Here is a 14642-nt window from a genome sequence, read left to right as displayed (position 1 = left end):
CCCTATGGGACTCCTACTGACCCAAACCCCTAGAGGGTTGAATGCCTTAACAATGAGCACATGGTCCCTTTTTATAGGACCTCTCCAAGCTTGGCCAACTGGCCAACTGCTGGTCGGCCAGTTCCACAACCATAAAACACTTCAGCGCTGCCCGACTAGGCAATAACTGCCTTAAATGTTGTCCGATTGGTGATCTTCTTCGATCATTAGTCGCCACTGCTGCCTTGTCCTTTGGAGCGCCTGCAGTCGTCACCGTCACAACTCTGACGTCATCCTTCATGCAGCCGTCGGTCCATTCTGGCAGCCGACAGCCTCTTCCATGCTATGCTCCAAGACCAAATACTACCAAACAGCCCTCCTTGCTCCAGTTTCTGGTTCTTATCTGGTTCATAGTCTTTATCTGGCTGCCTCTTCTGGATTAGCACCTGAGGATTGTCCATGGCATTGATCATGCACATGACAGTTTTAGACTTTTGCTATAGGTTCTGAAGGAACAAGCAAGAGTTGTTTGTCACTTTGACATTACGGTGTGACCTTATTGTGCAAGATGATTTTTTTTTCATCACCCAGATGCACTTGGGGGCCATTGCTTTTGTCATATGGGGAGTCTTTGTTGTTAGAAGTCATCTCCTGTCTTTATCAGACACCAGGGCCTCTGTTGTGGGTGTGCCTGCCTGTATAGGTGTTTTATCATTTTTCCTCACTCCCCGTATTCTTTTCCTATTTTTTCCCATTTTTTCCATGGTGTGGGTGGCTCCCACAGGCTGGCAGGAGCTTATGATGCTGGCCGACTGCACTCTTGGACACGTGGGCTGGCCGACCTGATCACAAGTAGTCGTGGAGTTTTTTTTCTGCTGGCCGACTGGATGTGCCAGTCGTGAAGGCTGGCGGTGCAAGGGATACAGATTGTATGATCCAGACAAGAACGAGATTGTTGTCAGCCGGGATGTGGTCTTTGATGAGCATGTTCCAGTATCCACTGTCGAGGAGCCGCCACTTCTTGGAGATCCAGAGGAGTCTGATGATGATTCCCCGACCATTGCTCCAGTTGATCAACCTCAGTCAGTTCAGGAGGTTGAGCCCGCAGCTGGAGTGGAGCCCCCGCAACGGTCGGAGGCTCCTCGATCTGTTCAAGTACCTAGGTGGTTGTTGGACACCCTTCGGGAGTCAGGTGTCACGGAGTTACCCTTCGAGTGGACCACAGAGAACGGCCCTCGAAGATCACACAGAGTCCGAGACAAAAGCAATACAGCGGAGCTTCTTCAGGTAAACTATGCTCTGATGTCTCGCATTATGCGGGACAAGGAGCCCACTTCCGTAAAGGGAGTCCTCTCACAGGATACTTGGAGGAAAGCCATGTAGGTGGAACTTGATGCCATCGAGAAGAACAACACATGGGAGTTGGTACCGAGGCCGTCGAAACGGTCAGTCATTGGTGTCAAATGGGTCTTTAAGACCAAATATGTGTTAGATGGGTCAGTGGACAAACACAAAGCTAGACTTGTGGCTAAAGGTTATGCTCGGCGGCCAGGCATCGACTACGAGGATACCTTTGCACCGACAGCACGGATGACCAGGATTTGGACCGTTCTTGCCCTTGCTTCTTCTCAGAGGGAGGTGGCCCGTGTATTAAATGGATGTAAAATCTGCGTTTCTTAATGGTGACCTGCAGGAGGAGGTGTATGTTGAGCAGCCTCCAGGCTTTGTTGTTCCAAGATCAGAAGGGATGGTTTACAGGTTACGTAAGGCCTTGTATGTCATAGTCTTAAGCAGGCTCCCAGGGCTTGGAATCAGAAGATTGATTCCTTCTTTGTTCGGACTGGATTTCAGAGATCGGTTGAGATCCTAACCTGTATCTCTTTCGGGAACGTGGCATGGTTACGATTATCATCCTTTATGTGGATGATCTCATTCTCACCGGCGGTCATGTAGAGCACATTGGCGTGATGAAGGCTGCCTTGTCAAAGGAGTTTGAGATAACCGACTTAGGCTTACTCCACTTCTTTTTGGGATTGGAGATTTGGCAGACCCAGAGGGGATTTTTTGTCTCTCAGCAGCGGTATGTTCATGAGTTGCTTGAGGCCTTTGGGATGGAGAACTGCAAGCCTATTACTTCGCCGATGGACCCAAACACAAAGTTAACCGTTAATGATTCTTGTGAGCCAGTTTGATGCCTCGCAGTATCGGAAGTTGGTTGGTTCATTGATCTTGCTGAACACCAGATTGGACTTGAGCTTCTGCGTGGGGTTGTTGAGCTCTTTTATGCAGACGCCATTGAAGTCTCATTGGGACGTAGGATTGAGGATCTTGCGGTATCTGCAGAGTACGAAGGATCTAGGACTCTTTTACAGAGGAGGGGATGGAGTCAGACTCCAAGGTTGGAGTGACTCAGATTGGGGAGGAGATCCAGACACGAGGAGATCTACTTCAGGTTACAATTTTACCCTCGGCTCAGGAGCAGTTTCTTGGAGCCGTCTATTGCCCTATCTTCGACAGAGACAGAGTACCGGGCTGCTTGTGGTGCTGCTTGCGAGGTTGTGGGGTTGCAGAGGCTGCTAGGTGAGATTGGGTTCCACAGAAGGAGCCCACAGTCATCCAGTGCGATAACCAGAGTTGTATAGCTATTGCTCGAAACCCGATCTTCCATGCTCGGACCAAGCACATAGAGATACAGTATCACTTTGTACGTGAGAAGATCTTGGCTGGTGACATCTTGCTACTTTATTGTTTGACGGAGGACAATGCGGCGGACCTCTTCACGAAGTCTCTACCTGAAGTAGTCATGGAGTTTTTTTTCTGCTGGCCGAGTGGATGTGCCCAGTCGTGAGGGCTGGCGGCGCATGCTAGCGCTGGCCGACCCCATGATGGGGCCATATAAATAGGCCCCATCGCCCCACATTGTATTCATTCAGTTTTCCTCGGGATCTTGTGTATAGAGAAGAGTTATACGCCTATCTCTCTCCTTCTCTTGTGCTGTCTATTTTCTGCACTCTACTTGCTCTTGTGGTCTCAGATTTGGTTATCATTTCCGCTACATATTTTGACATTGGCTCATAAGATGCCTTATTGTGCCATTGAGTGCAATCAAGGACGCTTGCTATTTTTCAAGAGGGGGGTATGTCACGACCCTGTGTTTTTCTCTGGACAGTATGCAGGTGTGCACAGGGACATGGTGGACAGTGTGAATGGCATCAGTTTGGATTTAAAAAAGGAAACCCATGTGTGGGCAGCCCCACGTGTGAAGGGGACAAAGAGATTTTAATTTAAAAGGTTTTATAACCTTTGGTGGCCCAAAAGCTAATTTGGGAGGCTACTCCAGTTTTGGGAGACACGCCTCTCTCTATCTCTCTCTTGCTTTTTGGGAGAAAACAAGGGGCTGGCGGGTTGCTTTTAGGGGCCTCTCTATTGGTGAAAAGGCGGAGGGTTACAGCAGGAGGAGGCGGGCTGGAGCGCAGCGCATGCTCTCTCTCTCTCTCTCTCTTTCTCTCTCCAGTGACTGTCGGCTGCATGCTGAGGGCTGATACAGGTTTTTGGAAGACTGACGGGCAGTTTTGTAGGGGCGCATAGGGGCTGAACAGCAGAAAGCAGATGGCTGGATGTGCCTCTCTACTGGTGGAAAAACAGTGGGACTGCACATGCGCCTTGGCTCTCTCTCTCTCTCTCTCTCTCTCTCATGCTTTTTGGAAGGTACTGCTAGCGGGCTACGCTACAGAGAATACAGGCGCAGCTGAATATCTTCTTATGCTTGCTTTTTTGGGGAAAAAAGGTCAGTTGGCTGCCGTATTACAGAACTGAGACACAGGCGCTGAACCTCTCTTTCTCCCTTTGGCTTTTGGAGGGCTGGCTGGTTGCTGTGCTGCAGTGTATACAGGCACCTACTGAATTTCTCTCTCTCCTTGGCTTTTGGCAAGAGGTTGTCTGTCGGGCTGAACTGTTGTTTATACATACAGTGCTGACTGTTGTTTATATATACAGTGCTAGACATAGAAGCGTGGACTGAAAGAGGGAGTGCAGGGCTGGACATCAGGTTCACCCACAGGTGTTCTCTCTCTCTCTCGGCTGCAAAACAAGAGGGCAGGACTGTTTATGGGCTGTTTTTGGTTGGCAGCAAAATTCAGCTATGTGCTTGGGTTTCCGATGTGTTTCTTGGCATGGGAGTGATGCAAGCTCATGGAGCAGATTGTTTTCTTCCTGCTAGAAAGGAACAAAGGGACCTACAGTTATGGGCATCTCTATGTTTCCAGATGTTTCATGAGGGAACAGGTAACTAGATGTATGCGGTTGTTTGCTGTGAATGGTTTTGTATGGAAACAGGACAAAGGTTTCAAAGGGAAACATGCGTAAGGGTTTCACGGGAAATAGGTCCTAGGTTTCTTGAGGAAACATGTTTATGGTTCTCCAGGATATATGTCACATGCAGGCAGAAGGTACAGTAATGGACACATGTTTGGTACAACCTTGCTACTGATTGGATAGGGGACAGGGAATCCATGACAGAGATGGATAGTAGCCTTGGAAGGTAGAGAGGGTTGGTACAGGTGTGTTGACTGTATGGTATGCTGTGCTGTGATGCGAGTTCTCTTTTGGGAGACAGTTTGGGAGTCTGTGTTGTGATGTAGAAGCACTGGATGTGTCAGAGTGTGAAACTCCTATTCCCATCTCTCTCTCCCCCTTCTCTCTCTATCTATATCTCTCGTACATGTGGTTGCATCTGTCACTGCACGCTCCGTTGGGCCCTCTTTTTGGCAGCTCTGTGCCTCGCTGGCAGCCACCTGCCCACCTTGTTGACCTCCTTCCTAGAGGTCGCATAGCTGCCACAAGTCTTCTACTCACTGCGTTGCAAAATCTGCTCTTCCTTTATCCTCGCTTTGCTGGTTGCTTGCTATGCATAACCACTTTGACCAAGTCGACCTGCACCACCTCATCTAGCCGACCTGCTGGTAACTGCCTTCTGGAGACTGTCTTGAGCTGCAGATAACCACCTCCTGGCTTCAAATAAAAAAGTGGCCTCTCCCTCAGTAGACGCTACTGCTTAGCCTTTGACAGTATGTAATTACACTTATTGACCTTGTTGCTTCCAATTGAGAGAGAGAGAGAGAGAGAGAGAGAGAGAGTAATTTCTTGCACTTTCTGCTGGACAAGGTGCTTCAAACCTGATTCAGCCTATGGCAATGTTACAGGAGAAGGAACTCAGGTACTCCCATTTTTTGGGAAGAACATCAAATCAAAACAATTGGATGGGAGTTAAGCCCTCTACCAAAAGCGGTGTCCATGCTTCAAGGTTGTCAGGTCCATTTCCACCTGCAGGTGCATACTTGAAAAAGACAGGTGGTAGAAGCAAACTATATCTTGGAGGCCGTAACACAAACAGTGGCAGTTGTTCAAAAATGCTCTCAGTTGGTGATCCCTCAGCCACTAATGAAGAAGAGAGGCTTTCAGGCAGGCATCCTAATTGCAAAAATCCTAATCTTGGGAAACGATCTTGGGATACAGGTAAACAGATTGCTGGCTCTGTATTGAACATAGCTCCCAATGATATGGAATCTGAAGCTGGGGTGGCTGCTGGCTGGGAAGGACCTGTTGTGAAGCGAAAGATGTGGCTACAGCGGTGGGGTGCTGCATCATCAACAAGAAAGGTTCAAGGTGACTCCAACTTGCCGCATCATCTCAACTCCCAGACAAGTGACTGTGGCACAGCACAAGGGAGCAGAGAGGTTGCACCGTTTAGTTCTGAGAGCGTTGATCTTAGACCGGCAAAACGAGTATGCCATGAAAAGAGATGTGGCCTGCAGTATGAGCCAGGGATGGTTGTTTCTGGATTTGATTCAGCATCTCTATGCAGACAACGCAATGCAAGTGGAGTGGCTTCTCATTTCATGAAACGGTTTTTCACCCCTAGTGCAGCTGCAATGGCTATCATGGGCATGACAGCTAGACATGTGCATGCCACACAACCACAGAAAAAGGGTCTCTTTGGTGCTTGGGCATCATCAAATGCTTCAACGATGAGATCTGTCATAGCTCAGGTTGAAGCTTGCAAGGATTCTAAGACAATTCCCAACTCCCAAAAAGAGCTCTTGCAGGCTGCCCCAGAACAGCCACCCACCCCAGTGGACACATGAACATGAATGTATCAAACGGGTAAAACTTAATGTTCTAGGAAAAAGGAGAATTTCTATGTAGGATTTCAATAACTTTTAAGATATTAAACATCAAGAGACCGTTGTTAAAAATATCTTTCTGATGTAACTTTTGTGTAATTTCTGCTGTATAGATCATATACATGTCTGCAATACATGTGCGAAGCTTCATTCCCAATATTGTCTTCTACTTATCTTCTTTTTATTTGAAAAAGTCTCTCTCAAGGGTGCTAGTTTTCGTCTTGCAAGTTTCTTGACTTTTCTTTTTGATACAAGCTTGTGAAGTTCAGTACGGCTTCACGTTTTGTTACGAGCTCATTCTGCATGGAGTTTGGCGAGGCTTGTCATTGTCTCATTCTGCACTACAAGCAGGAGTGGATGAAAAATGCTGCTATGATGAAGGGGAGAAAGAGGAGGAGAGTGAATAGAGACAAAGGATGACCAAGGTGCAATAGAGTGTTATCCTCTTGTCCATCGAGCTCATAGGTATTTCATAAAGAGTACAGAGCATCTATGAAGTGGGTGTGACGAAGCCACTTGTACTGCATCTTCAAAGAGTATCTACCATTTCAATCTTTTGGAGACAGCAACAAATACAAATAGACTCGGGACGGTTACAAGACTTGAATATAATGAAGCCACTTCATAGCAGTTAATTAACCTTTTGTAACCCTGTCTATTCCCCTTGCACATGTGGGGAATAAGGTGGAGGCCTAATAAAATGCTCCCAAAAACTGTGTATAAATAAAGCCATGTTTCATAGCATATTATTAGTAATTTGTTACCATCATTTGAGAGCAAGAGACTGCTTTGGGCGAATCGATTGCAATGGTCTTGCACGCTTTTGCTCGTCTAATTGATTGAAAAATTTCAGACAATGTAAACTCATGCGGTACGAGCAGCTTGAGACTGGTGATATGCTTGTGGTTTGCATGAAGGAAAGGTAAATCTTGTCTTGGTTAGGTTGGGCAATTACATGCACATGTAGTTTTCTTCTGAGGCGAATAGAGGTTGGGTGTCGACGTGTAGTGCACTAGATGGTTGATCCATCTTATCGGGCACCTTGAGCTTTGGCGGCATTGATGCTATGTCCATGGAGAGATGAGGGTTGTGAGAAAAGAAGTGATCTCTCTATAGGGATTGTGAATGTCTATAAAGAAAATTCATCTTACAACTAGCAAATCAAGTCCACCTATATAGCAAATTGTAATTTCTATATAGCATTGCAAAGTTATTGGCATAGAAAACCTACCCAGCATCTAGAAATTTGAACTTTGATCTAGTAAACCGGCCATCTCTATATAAAAACAGTGGCAACACCCATGTAGAGAACTCACTATATATTTATGTGATTATAGTAAACAAGTGGTCTCTGACTAAAGATTTTCAGCTCCATAAAATAAAAAAAAGTATATTAAATAGAATTTTTATCAGGAGAGAGAGAATGTGCATGTGTGTGTGTGGGGCTAAGAGAGGAAGCTTGAGAGGAAGAGAGCAAAGAGAGAGAGAGAGAGAGAGAGAGAGAGAGAGAGAGAGAGAGAGAGAGGATACGCAAGATGGTAGGGAGGTAGTGAGAGGAAGTTATGGTGTACATGTGTATATGTGTGTCTATGAAAGAAAAAGACACACAAAAAGTCAATACACTGTGTGAGAAACAGAAAAAGAGATTGAGAGAGAGGGAGGAGGAAAGGAGGTATACCTAGGTAGAGATAGAGAGAGGGGGGATAGATAGAGTGTGTGTATATGTGTGAGGACGGGTGAGAGAGTGAGGGTAGAGGAGGAAAGGAGACATGGAGGTATAGCTAGGTAAAGATATAAAGTGGGGGGATAGAGAGAGTGTATGTGTGTGTGTGATGTGTGCGAGGAAGGGTGAGAGAGTGAGGGTAGAGGTACATAGAGATATATATTAGAGAGAGAGAAGAGAGAGAGGGTGTAAGCAAACATGTGTGTGTGTGTGTGTGTGTGTGCGAGAGAGAGAGAGAGAGAGAGAGAGAGAGAGAGAGAGGATGAGCAATAGAGGGAATAGAGAGGATAAGCAAGAAGATAGAGAGCGATAGTGAGAGGATGAGCAAGAAGATAGAGAGTGATAGTGAGAGGAAGAGATAGTGTCTATATGTCTATGGAGAGAGGGATAGTGAGAGAGGAAGAGAAACTCTAGATCATCGATGTATTTGTATAATTGAAAGGTAAACCTTTGTTTTGAAGCTGGACTCTTTACTCCACCACGATAACTATGTGCTTGAATAGAGGTGAATGATTGTAAAGAGACAAATATGGAGGCACTAGTTTAACACTATGACAAGATGACGAGAAAGTAGGTGACTATTGTAACGGTAGGTACATGAGTTAGGATCTTGATAATTTAAAAGAAAACTAAGGTAAGTACTAAAGTACTTAAAGATGCTAATTCTTTGGATGTTATGTTTGAAACGGATCTCTTAAGAGGCCGATGCGTGCTAATGCATCTCTTCAAAAATGGTAATATAGATTCCTTATGTAATCATGGACTTGTTTAAAGAATTAGGGGCTTATGAAGGTGCCTACATTCCAACGCTTTATGGAGTGGTGTAAGGGAAAAGGTGCCAGGTGAGTCAATGCTAGAGAGGACAACTCCTTAGGTTGATGATCCTATCCCTAGGTGCTCTTTATAAGGTCTTGAAACTGTCATCCAAGAAATCCAGTAGGCTGGTTTTCTTTGGCATGATAGGCTCTCATAGGATTATCATGAACTCTCACATGAAGTCATAATCTTATGTAAGAGCTCGAATGTTTCAATGGACATCTTTCTTCCCATCTACTCCAAGACTAACGATGAGATACTTCTTCAAGAATGATATCCAATCCCAGTAGCCAACACATTACATTGATTAACAAAAGCGATGAGCACTATCAAATAGGGCGAAAAGAGCTTTAATAAGTTCTAACACCTTCACACAAGGTTATATAGCACCAAGTAGGATCATACGAGAACACAAGACCTCTTTATATAATAGTTGGCTCATGACATGACCCTACATACATCTCTTAGCTTATTTGTAGAGAGAGTATTTTTTAACTTACTTCTAGGAACCAAGTACTAAGACCAAACTTTTTGACACATATATAAGAGTGTATATCTCTGTGTGTGTGGTGGGACATATGTAAGAGTGTGTAGCTGTGTGTGTGTGGTGGGACATATGTAAGAGTATATCAGAGTGTGTAGCTGTGTGTGTGTGGTGGGACATATGTAAGAGTATATATGTGGCTTATGTAAGAGTATGTATTTGTGCGCGTCTATGTGTGTGCATGCGCACATGTGTGTGTGTGTGTGTGTGTGTGTGTGTGTGTCTGTGTTTGTAGCCAATGTGTGTAAGTGTATGTGGTGTGGGTTTCTTGAAGATGAGAACAATAAGCAAAAATCTGGATTGTGAGTTCTAAAGGAAACAAACGGAACTTGAGAGTACATATTTGAATGTTTTCACATCTTCTTGTGACTAAGAATTTTGAGCACTGTCTTCATTTGATTAATTGAGTGTATGGCTAAGTGAGGTTAGGCCTTCGATATGCAAAAAAAACATTGGCCATAAGAGTTGCAATTATCATAGACATCATAAATCTCCCTGGTAAAGTGATCCAATGGAGTAGCTTTGAATAGCTACAAGCAGTTGTGCCCACATCTACGTTGTAAAGAAACAATGTTCTTGGTCTATTTCCATAAAGAGTTGTATTTTTAGAGGAGGCTCGGAATTAAACTATTCATATTACAAGGTGACAAATGAAGTGCAAGCTCATAGCCACTATGATGCACTAGCTGCAACATTCATTTTTTATCTATATACGTGGAAATAATCTATGTGGTTATCCTTTCTTGATAGCATAAAACCTTGGAGGTGTAAAAATGGTATTTTTTAGTGTGCATCTATATTGTGTGACTACAAATGGCATCTTCATTTAACAGCTTTTGGTATGCTGTTAGTGAGTTAAGCACATATTTGCTACATATGCCCATGCGAGAGATTTCAGCCAGTCAAGCACATATTCAGTGCATATATCTACATAAGCACATTTGATCAATTATTGTTATATATATATATATATATATATATATATATATATATATATAGAGAGAGAGAGAGAGAGAGAGAGAGAGAGAGAGAGAGAGAGAGAGAGAGAGAGAGATCTATATATATACATATATATGTGAATGTGTGTGTGTGTGTGTGTGTGTGTGTGTGTGTGTGAATGTTCGTGTAGTAACATGAGAAGTATGTGAAGGGTTAGGCCATTCTCACTTTGTACAGAGAAGCTCTCACTCTGGATCATTAGGTGTAAGGTCATCCTTACTTACGATTTTAAGCTAGGTAGAAGGATATTTAATCTAGGTATAAGGATAATTCTCCAAGATCCTCATGTTGATTTATACTAGTGTAGGTGTGTGTATATTCACAACTTTTATTGTAGGTGTATTAATTAAATGTTACTGACGTGACATTTAATTAATACAACCTTAGTGCATGAGTTCTGCCCACCCTCTCCCTCTTCTCCTTCCCTCCCTCCCTCCCTCCCTCTACTCGTTGAATCTTTGAGGCCTTCTATAGAGAATTGTGAGATGCATGCAAATAGAAAGCATAATCCCTAAGATAATGTTTGCTTCTATAAGAGGGGTAGCCATAAAATCTCGTACAAATTCTGTGCCCTGCATGACTTAGCACTATAAGCCTCAAACTTGATGCTTGTGGTCATTCCTGTGCTAAATCCCTCAACTTGTTCAGTGTTGGTCTACCAAAATGAGTGGGAAGTGGGTCCGCCGAGCGGCCTGTTCCATGATCACATCCTCATCATCATTTCATTGACTTTTTAAGCATTATTCATTAGATATTAAAATGAAACCTTAGAATAACACTCTTATTCTTGAAAATCTCATAGAATATATTTAATGAAAATGCAAAAAACATTTTGGTGCCATATATATATCCAATTTGGACTCACAGTACATATATGTATGCTCATCTTGAGGGTTTCCAATTAAGGTTATGTTTCTGAAAAATCTGGCTATAGCTAAAGCGCCTTGAAGGTTTGTTGGGAGGAAATTTGATAAGGCTCAAAGAAACGCAGGTGCGAAGGTGATGACGATGACTACACCTCAAGAAGAAAAAAGGGAATCTTGGAGCTCGAGGCTACCGTCATGGATAGAAGCTGGGACGGAGCCTGCAGCTGTGTGTATCCAGTACAACTGCATTTGTGCGCCATTATAACCCCCTATCACAGCAAGGGCCGAGCTCGAAAATATAATTGCCCTCCATTGCAAGCACACCCGTTCTTTCCTTTCATGGTTCCCTACAACTGTTTTGGCAGCAGATATTACGCCTCTTGAGCTAGCATCAAATTTGGCAGAAAAGCTTCGTTGAAGCGGGGGTTGATCTCCAAATCAGCAGTTAAAAGAAAGCGTCTGGGTTTAGGTATGCTCCTTTGCTCTCTCTCTCTTTTTTTTTTCTTTTTTTTGGGTGCATATATGTGTGTATGACATAGATGTATATTATTTGTATGCACTTATGCCATATATGTTGTACCATATGTATGTGCACCAGTGTGACATATATGTATATTATATGCATGTCAGGGCAATATTGAAAACTTGACTGCATCCTCATTTGTGCAAAAATCTAGTCTTTGTGCAACAACTACATCATGATTAACAATGTGTCCTCTGCATACATATGGCATAATGTATATAAAAATGAATACATTTTCATGGGTGTATGAAACTGTGTAAGTATACTCTTATATATTCACTACGAGAACAAGTGCTAGTAAGTATGGAGTTTATTGTTCTTGCATCAGTTTTCTGAATTTTCTTTACACGTACATTTTTTGAAGATTTCATGGGAGGACAGATTCAAGATGCCATAGCAGAGGGCATTCCTTTTCTCCACTATGATTGAAAGCCAGAGGTCATTCATCACGACATTAAGTCAAGCAACATCCCTCTTGGCTTTGAAGGTTCAAGATGCAGTGGGCATAACAGAGGGCATTACTTTTTTCCACCATGATTGAAAGCCAAAATCACGACATTAAGTCGAGCAACATCCTTCTTGGCTTTGAAGGTTTGGGCATAACAGAGGGCAATACTTTTTTCCACCATGATTGAAAGCCAAAGATCAGTCAAGCAACATTCTTCTTGGCTTTGAAAGGAGAGCCAAAGCACGACATTAAGTCAAGCAACATCCTTCTTGACTTTGAAGGGGAAGCCCGTGTCAATGATTTTGGGCATGTGGATGCATCAAAGGGTGACCCAATCTGCCTCCGTGATCTTGCAGGCTCTTATGGCTACATTTCCCCTGGTAAGCTTTCCCAACACCTAAACTAAACATTGCTCTCCATGATTTTTGCAGTCTCTTACAGCTACATTTCCCTTGGTAAGAATTTCTAACACGTACACTAATGTTTGTTTAGGCTTTGGGTGGTTTTACATTGATTCTGTTTCCTCCCATATTTAGGTGTCTGGGTTCAATCACATGCCCCCTTCTCAAACATGAAGGTTATAGAAAGAAGTGATGTACACATTTTTGGGGTGGTTCTGAACCAATACAAAAAATCTGTTAGAATTTGTGCAGCTCTGTGGTGTGGGAACTGGACCTTTTATTTGGCACACATGTATTTTCTCATCTTTTATGAGTCGCGGGGCTGATTTATGCCCGTCAGCCAGCTTCTGTCCTTCTTATATAAAGGCCTCCTCCCCTTATCACTCTTGTATCCAATCCCTAAGCACATTGTACACTCATGTGTTGGCTATTGCCATTGTAAGCCTCTTGCTAATCAAAAGGTGATCTTGTCAACCATCACTCTGTCTCTTCTCTCTCTCTCTCTCTCTCTCTTTCTTTTGTCTATGCTTCCGCCTGTCCATACTCCAACAAAATCCCCTAACACGGAGGCTTATGGGACTTCATGAAGACGCCAAGCAAGAGTGAGGGAAGGGCTGTTGGTGGCCAGACTGCAAGTGAAGTAGGGGGCTGAGCACTTGGCAGCCTTGAAGAAGACATGCCTTAACAAATACAAAGAAGGTGTTCCCTCCACTATGCTCCGCAAGGTACTACCTCATGCACATGCTCTCCTAGAGCATCTCATCATCAGGTCGGTGCCTTTTCAATGCCATCAGGTTAGTGTCATTTCCATGCTCATTCTGTTTCTTAGTCCTTTCTTCTAGGGTTTGAGGGCTATAGCAGTAAAAACACAGGTATAGATCAGGGCTTTAGCATGCCCTGATCCATACTTGGGACTCGGGAGGATTGTAGAGCATCTAGAAGTCTTCTTGGCAGCTTGGACTAACCATCATACCAATTTGCTGTGCTCCAAGGACAACAAGCTTCTTCTCTGTGAGTCTATGCATTCGATGCAGCAGAGGTTTACCTTGAGGCTTTTACTCCATGTAATCCTCTTGCCAGAGCCAAGATAGTTTTCAAGCTCTTTTCATGTTTGTGAAAAAACTTATTTTACCATTGCTGAGGTGTTCGATTTCTTTAGGTTCCTGCAAAGTTTTTTGCCATAGTTGAGTTATTCATGTTGAAAAAATTGTACCATAAACATAACCAGAGGTGTTCAGGTTCCTCTTGGGGTCATATATATTGCATGTCCTATTTTGATGAAGTTTATGCACCCATCAATAGAAGACGTGCCCTTAGGGGGAATCCCATCAACATGGAACATGTAACAATGTCTTAACATTTTAACAAAAAAGATATTGCCATAGCCAAGTTCTTTCAAGATCTTAACATTTGAACAAATAGCATATTGCCATAGCCAGAGTTCTTTCAAGATCTTTCATGGTAGCTAGGGGTATTTAAGCTCTTTACAATTCTGTAAATTTGTTTACCAGTGGCAATCATTGCTTCTTTTGATAGTTTCAAATGCGTAGGTATTGAAATCTTATCCTGACATTTTGTTCTGTAGGTCTTCCTTGATATCGTTGAGGATGTAAACTTAATGCCTTCAAAAGGTATTGGTTTCTAAGCAACATGTTTGTATGAGCCTTCATAGTTGTTTACAATGTGCATGTCAAATTTTAACATGAGACTTCGGGTTTGGCAATTCAGTTTATATACTCCATCCGTCTTGGGATTTGTTTACAAATCTCTACCGGCCTTAACACATTGTACACCTAGTAGTGAAGGATAAGACAAGTAGTAGTGTGCCAAAGGGATGTTTGTGTTACGTACTTGGCATGCCATCCTTTGGGTAGGGAAGTAGATAAGACCTAACAAAGCTAACCAATCAGTTGGCAAGCCACATGTGTTGGTTGACCATCCTTGGGTAGGGAAGCAAATAAAACATGACCAAGTTGACCGATATGTTGGTTTGTTTTTTTTTTCTTTTTTTTTGGGGGGGGGGGGGGGGTGAGGGGGCATGAGGCCCCGTGACTATGTGACATAGGGAAAATCGGAACTCATTTTGGAACCTTCTCAAAAATTCTTCATTTTTCTATTTATTTGATATCAAGAATGCATAATAAGGAAAGACATGATCCAA

The 14642-nt window shown here is 43.4% G+C and overlaps 1 protein-coding gene and 1 long non-coding RNA gene across 5 annotated transcripts in view; both read left to right on the top strand.

Annotated features, from left to right (window-relative positions):
* The window catches only part of LOC147615147 (uncharacterized), a 34342-nt gene extending 28024 nt beyond the window's left edge, over positions 1–6318 (top strand). For both annotated transcript variants that reach the window (XM_086779145.1, XM_086779146.1), the window contains exon 3: positions 5181–6318. In XM_086779145.1, the coding sequence (XP_086635271.1) occupies positions 5181–6122 (942 nt within the window). In that variant the 3' untranslated portion in view covers positions 6123–6318. The remainder of the gene's footprint in view (positions 1–5180) is intronic.
* Positions 6319–11135: 4817 nt separating this feature from the next.
* On the top strand, positions 11136–14429 carry LOC147615146 (uncharacterized). Of its 3 annotated transcripts, none has more exons than XR_015262748.1 (3): positions 11136–11578; positions 11997–13545; positions 14067–14429. It is a non-coding gene; the product is annotated as an uncharacterized LOC147615146 (long non-coding RNA). The 3 variants fall into 3 exon arrangements; XR_015262749.1 differs by lacking the exon at positions 14067–14429 and having other exon boundaries at positions 11997–13275; positions 13474–13764; XR_015262750.1 differs by lacking the exon at positions 14067–14429 and having other exon boundaries at positions 11997–12460; positions 12573–13711.
* Positions 14430–14642: the final 213 nt, after the last annotated feature.

The sequence above is a fragment of the Cibotium barometz genome, chromosome 40 (assembly GCF_041138505.1).
Source record: "Cibotium barometz isolate CiBa-2024 chromosome 40, ASM4113850v1, whole genome shotgun sequence".
Classification (NCBI taxonomy): domain Eukaryota; kingdom Viridiplantae; phylum Streptophyta; class Polypodiopsida; order Cyatheales; family Cibotiaceae; genus Cibotium; species Cibotium barometz.
The sequence above is the reverse complement of the archived record's forward strand: the minus strand, read 5'-3'. Positions and strand labels throughout refer to the sequence as shown.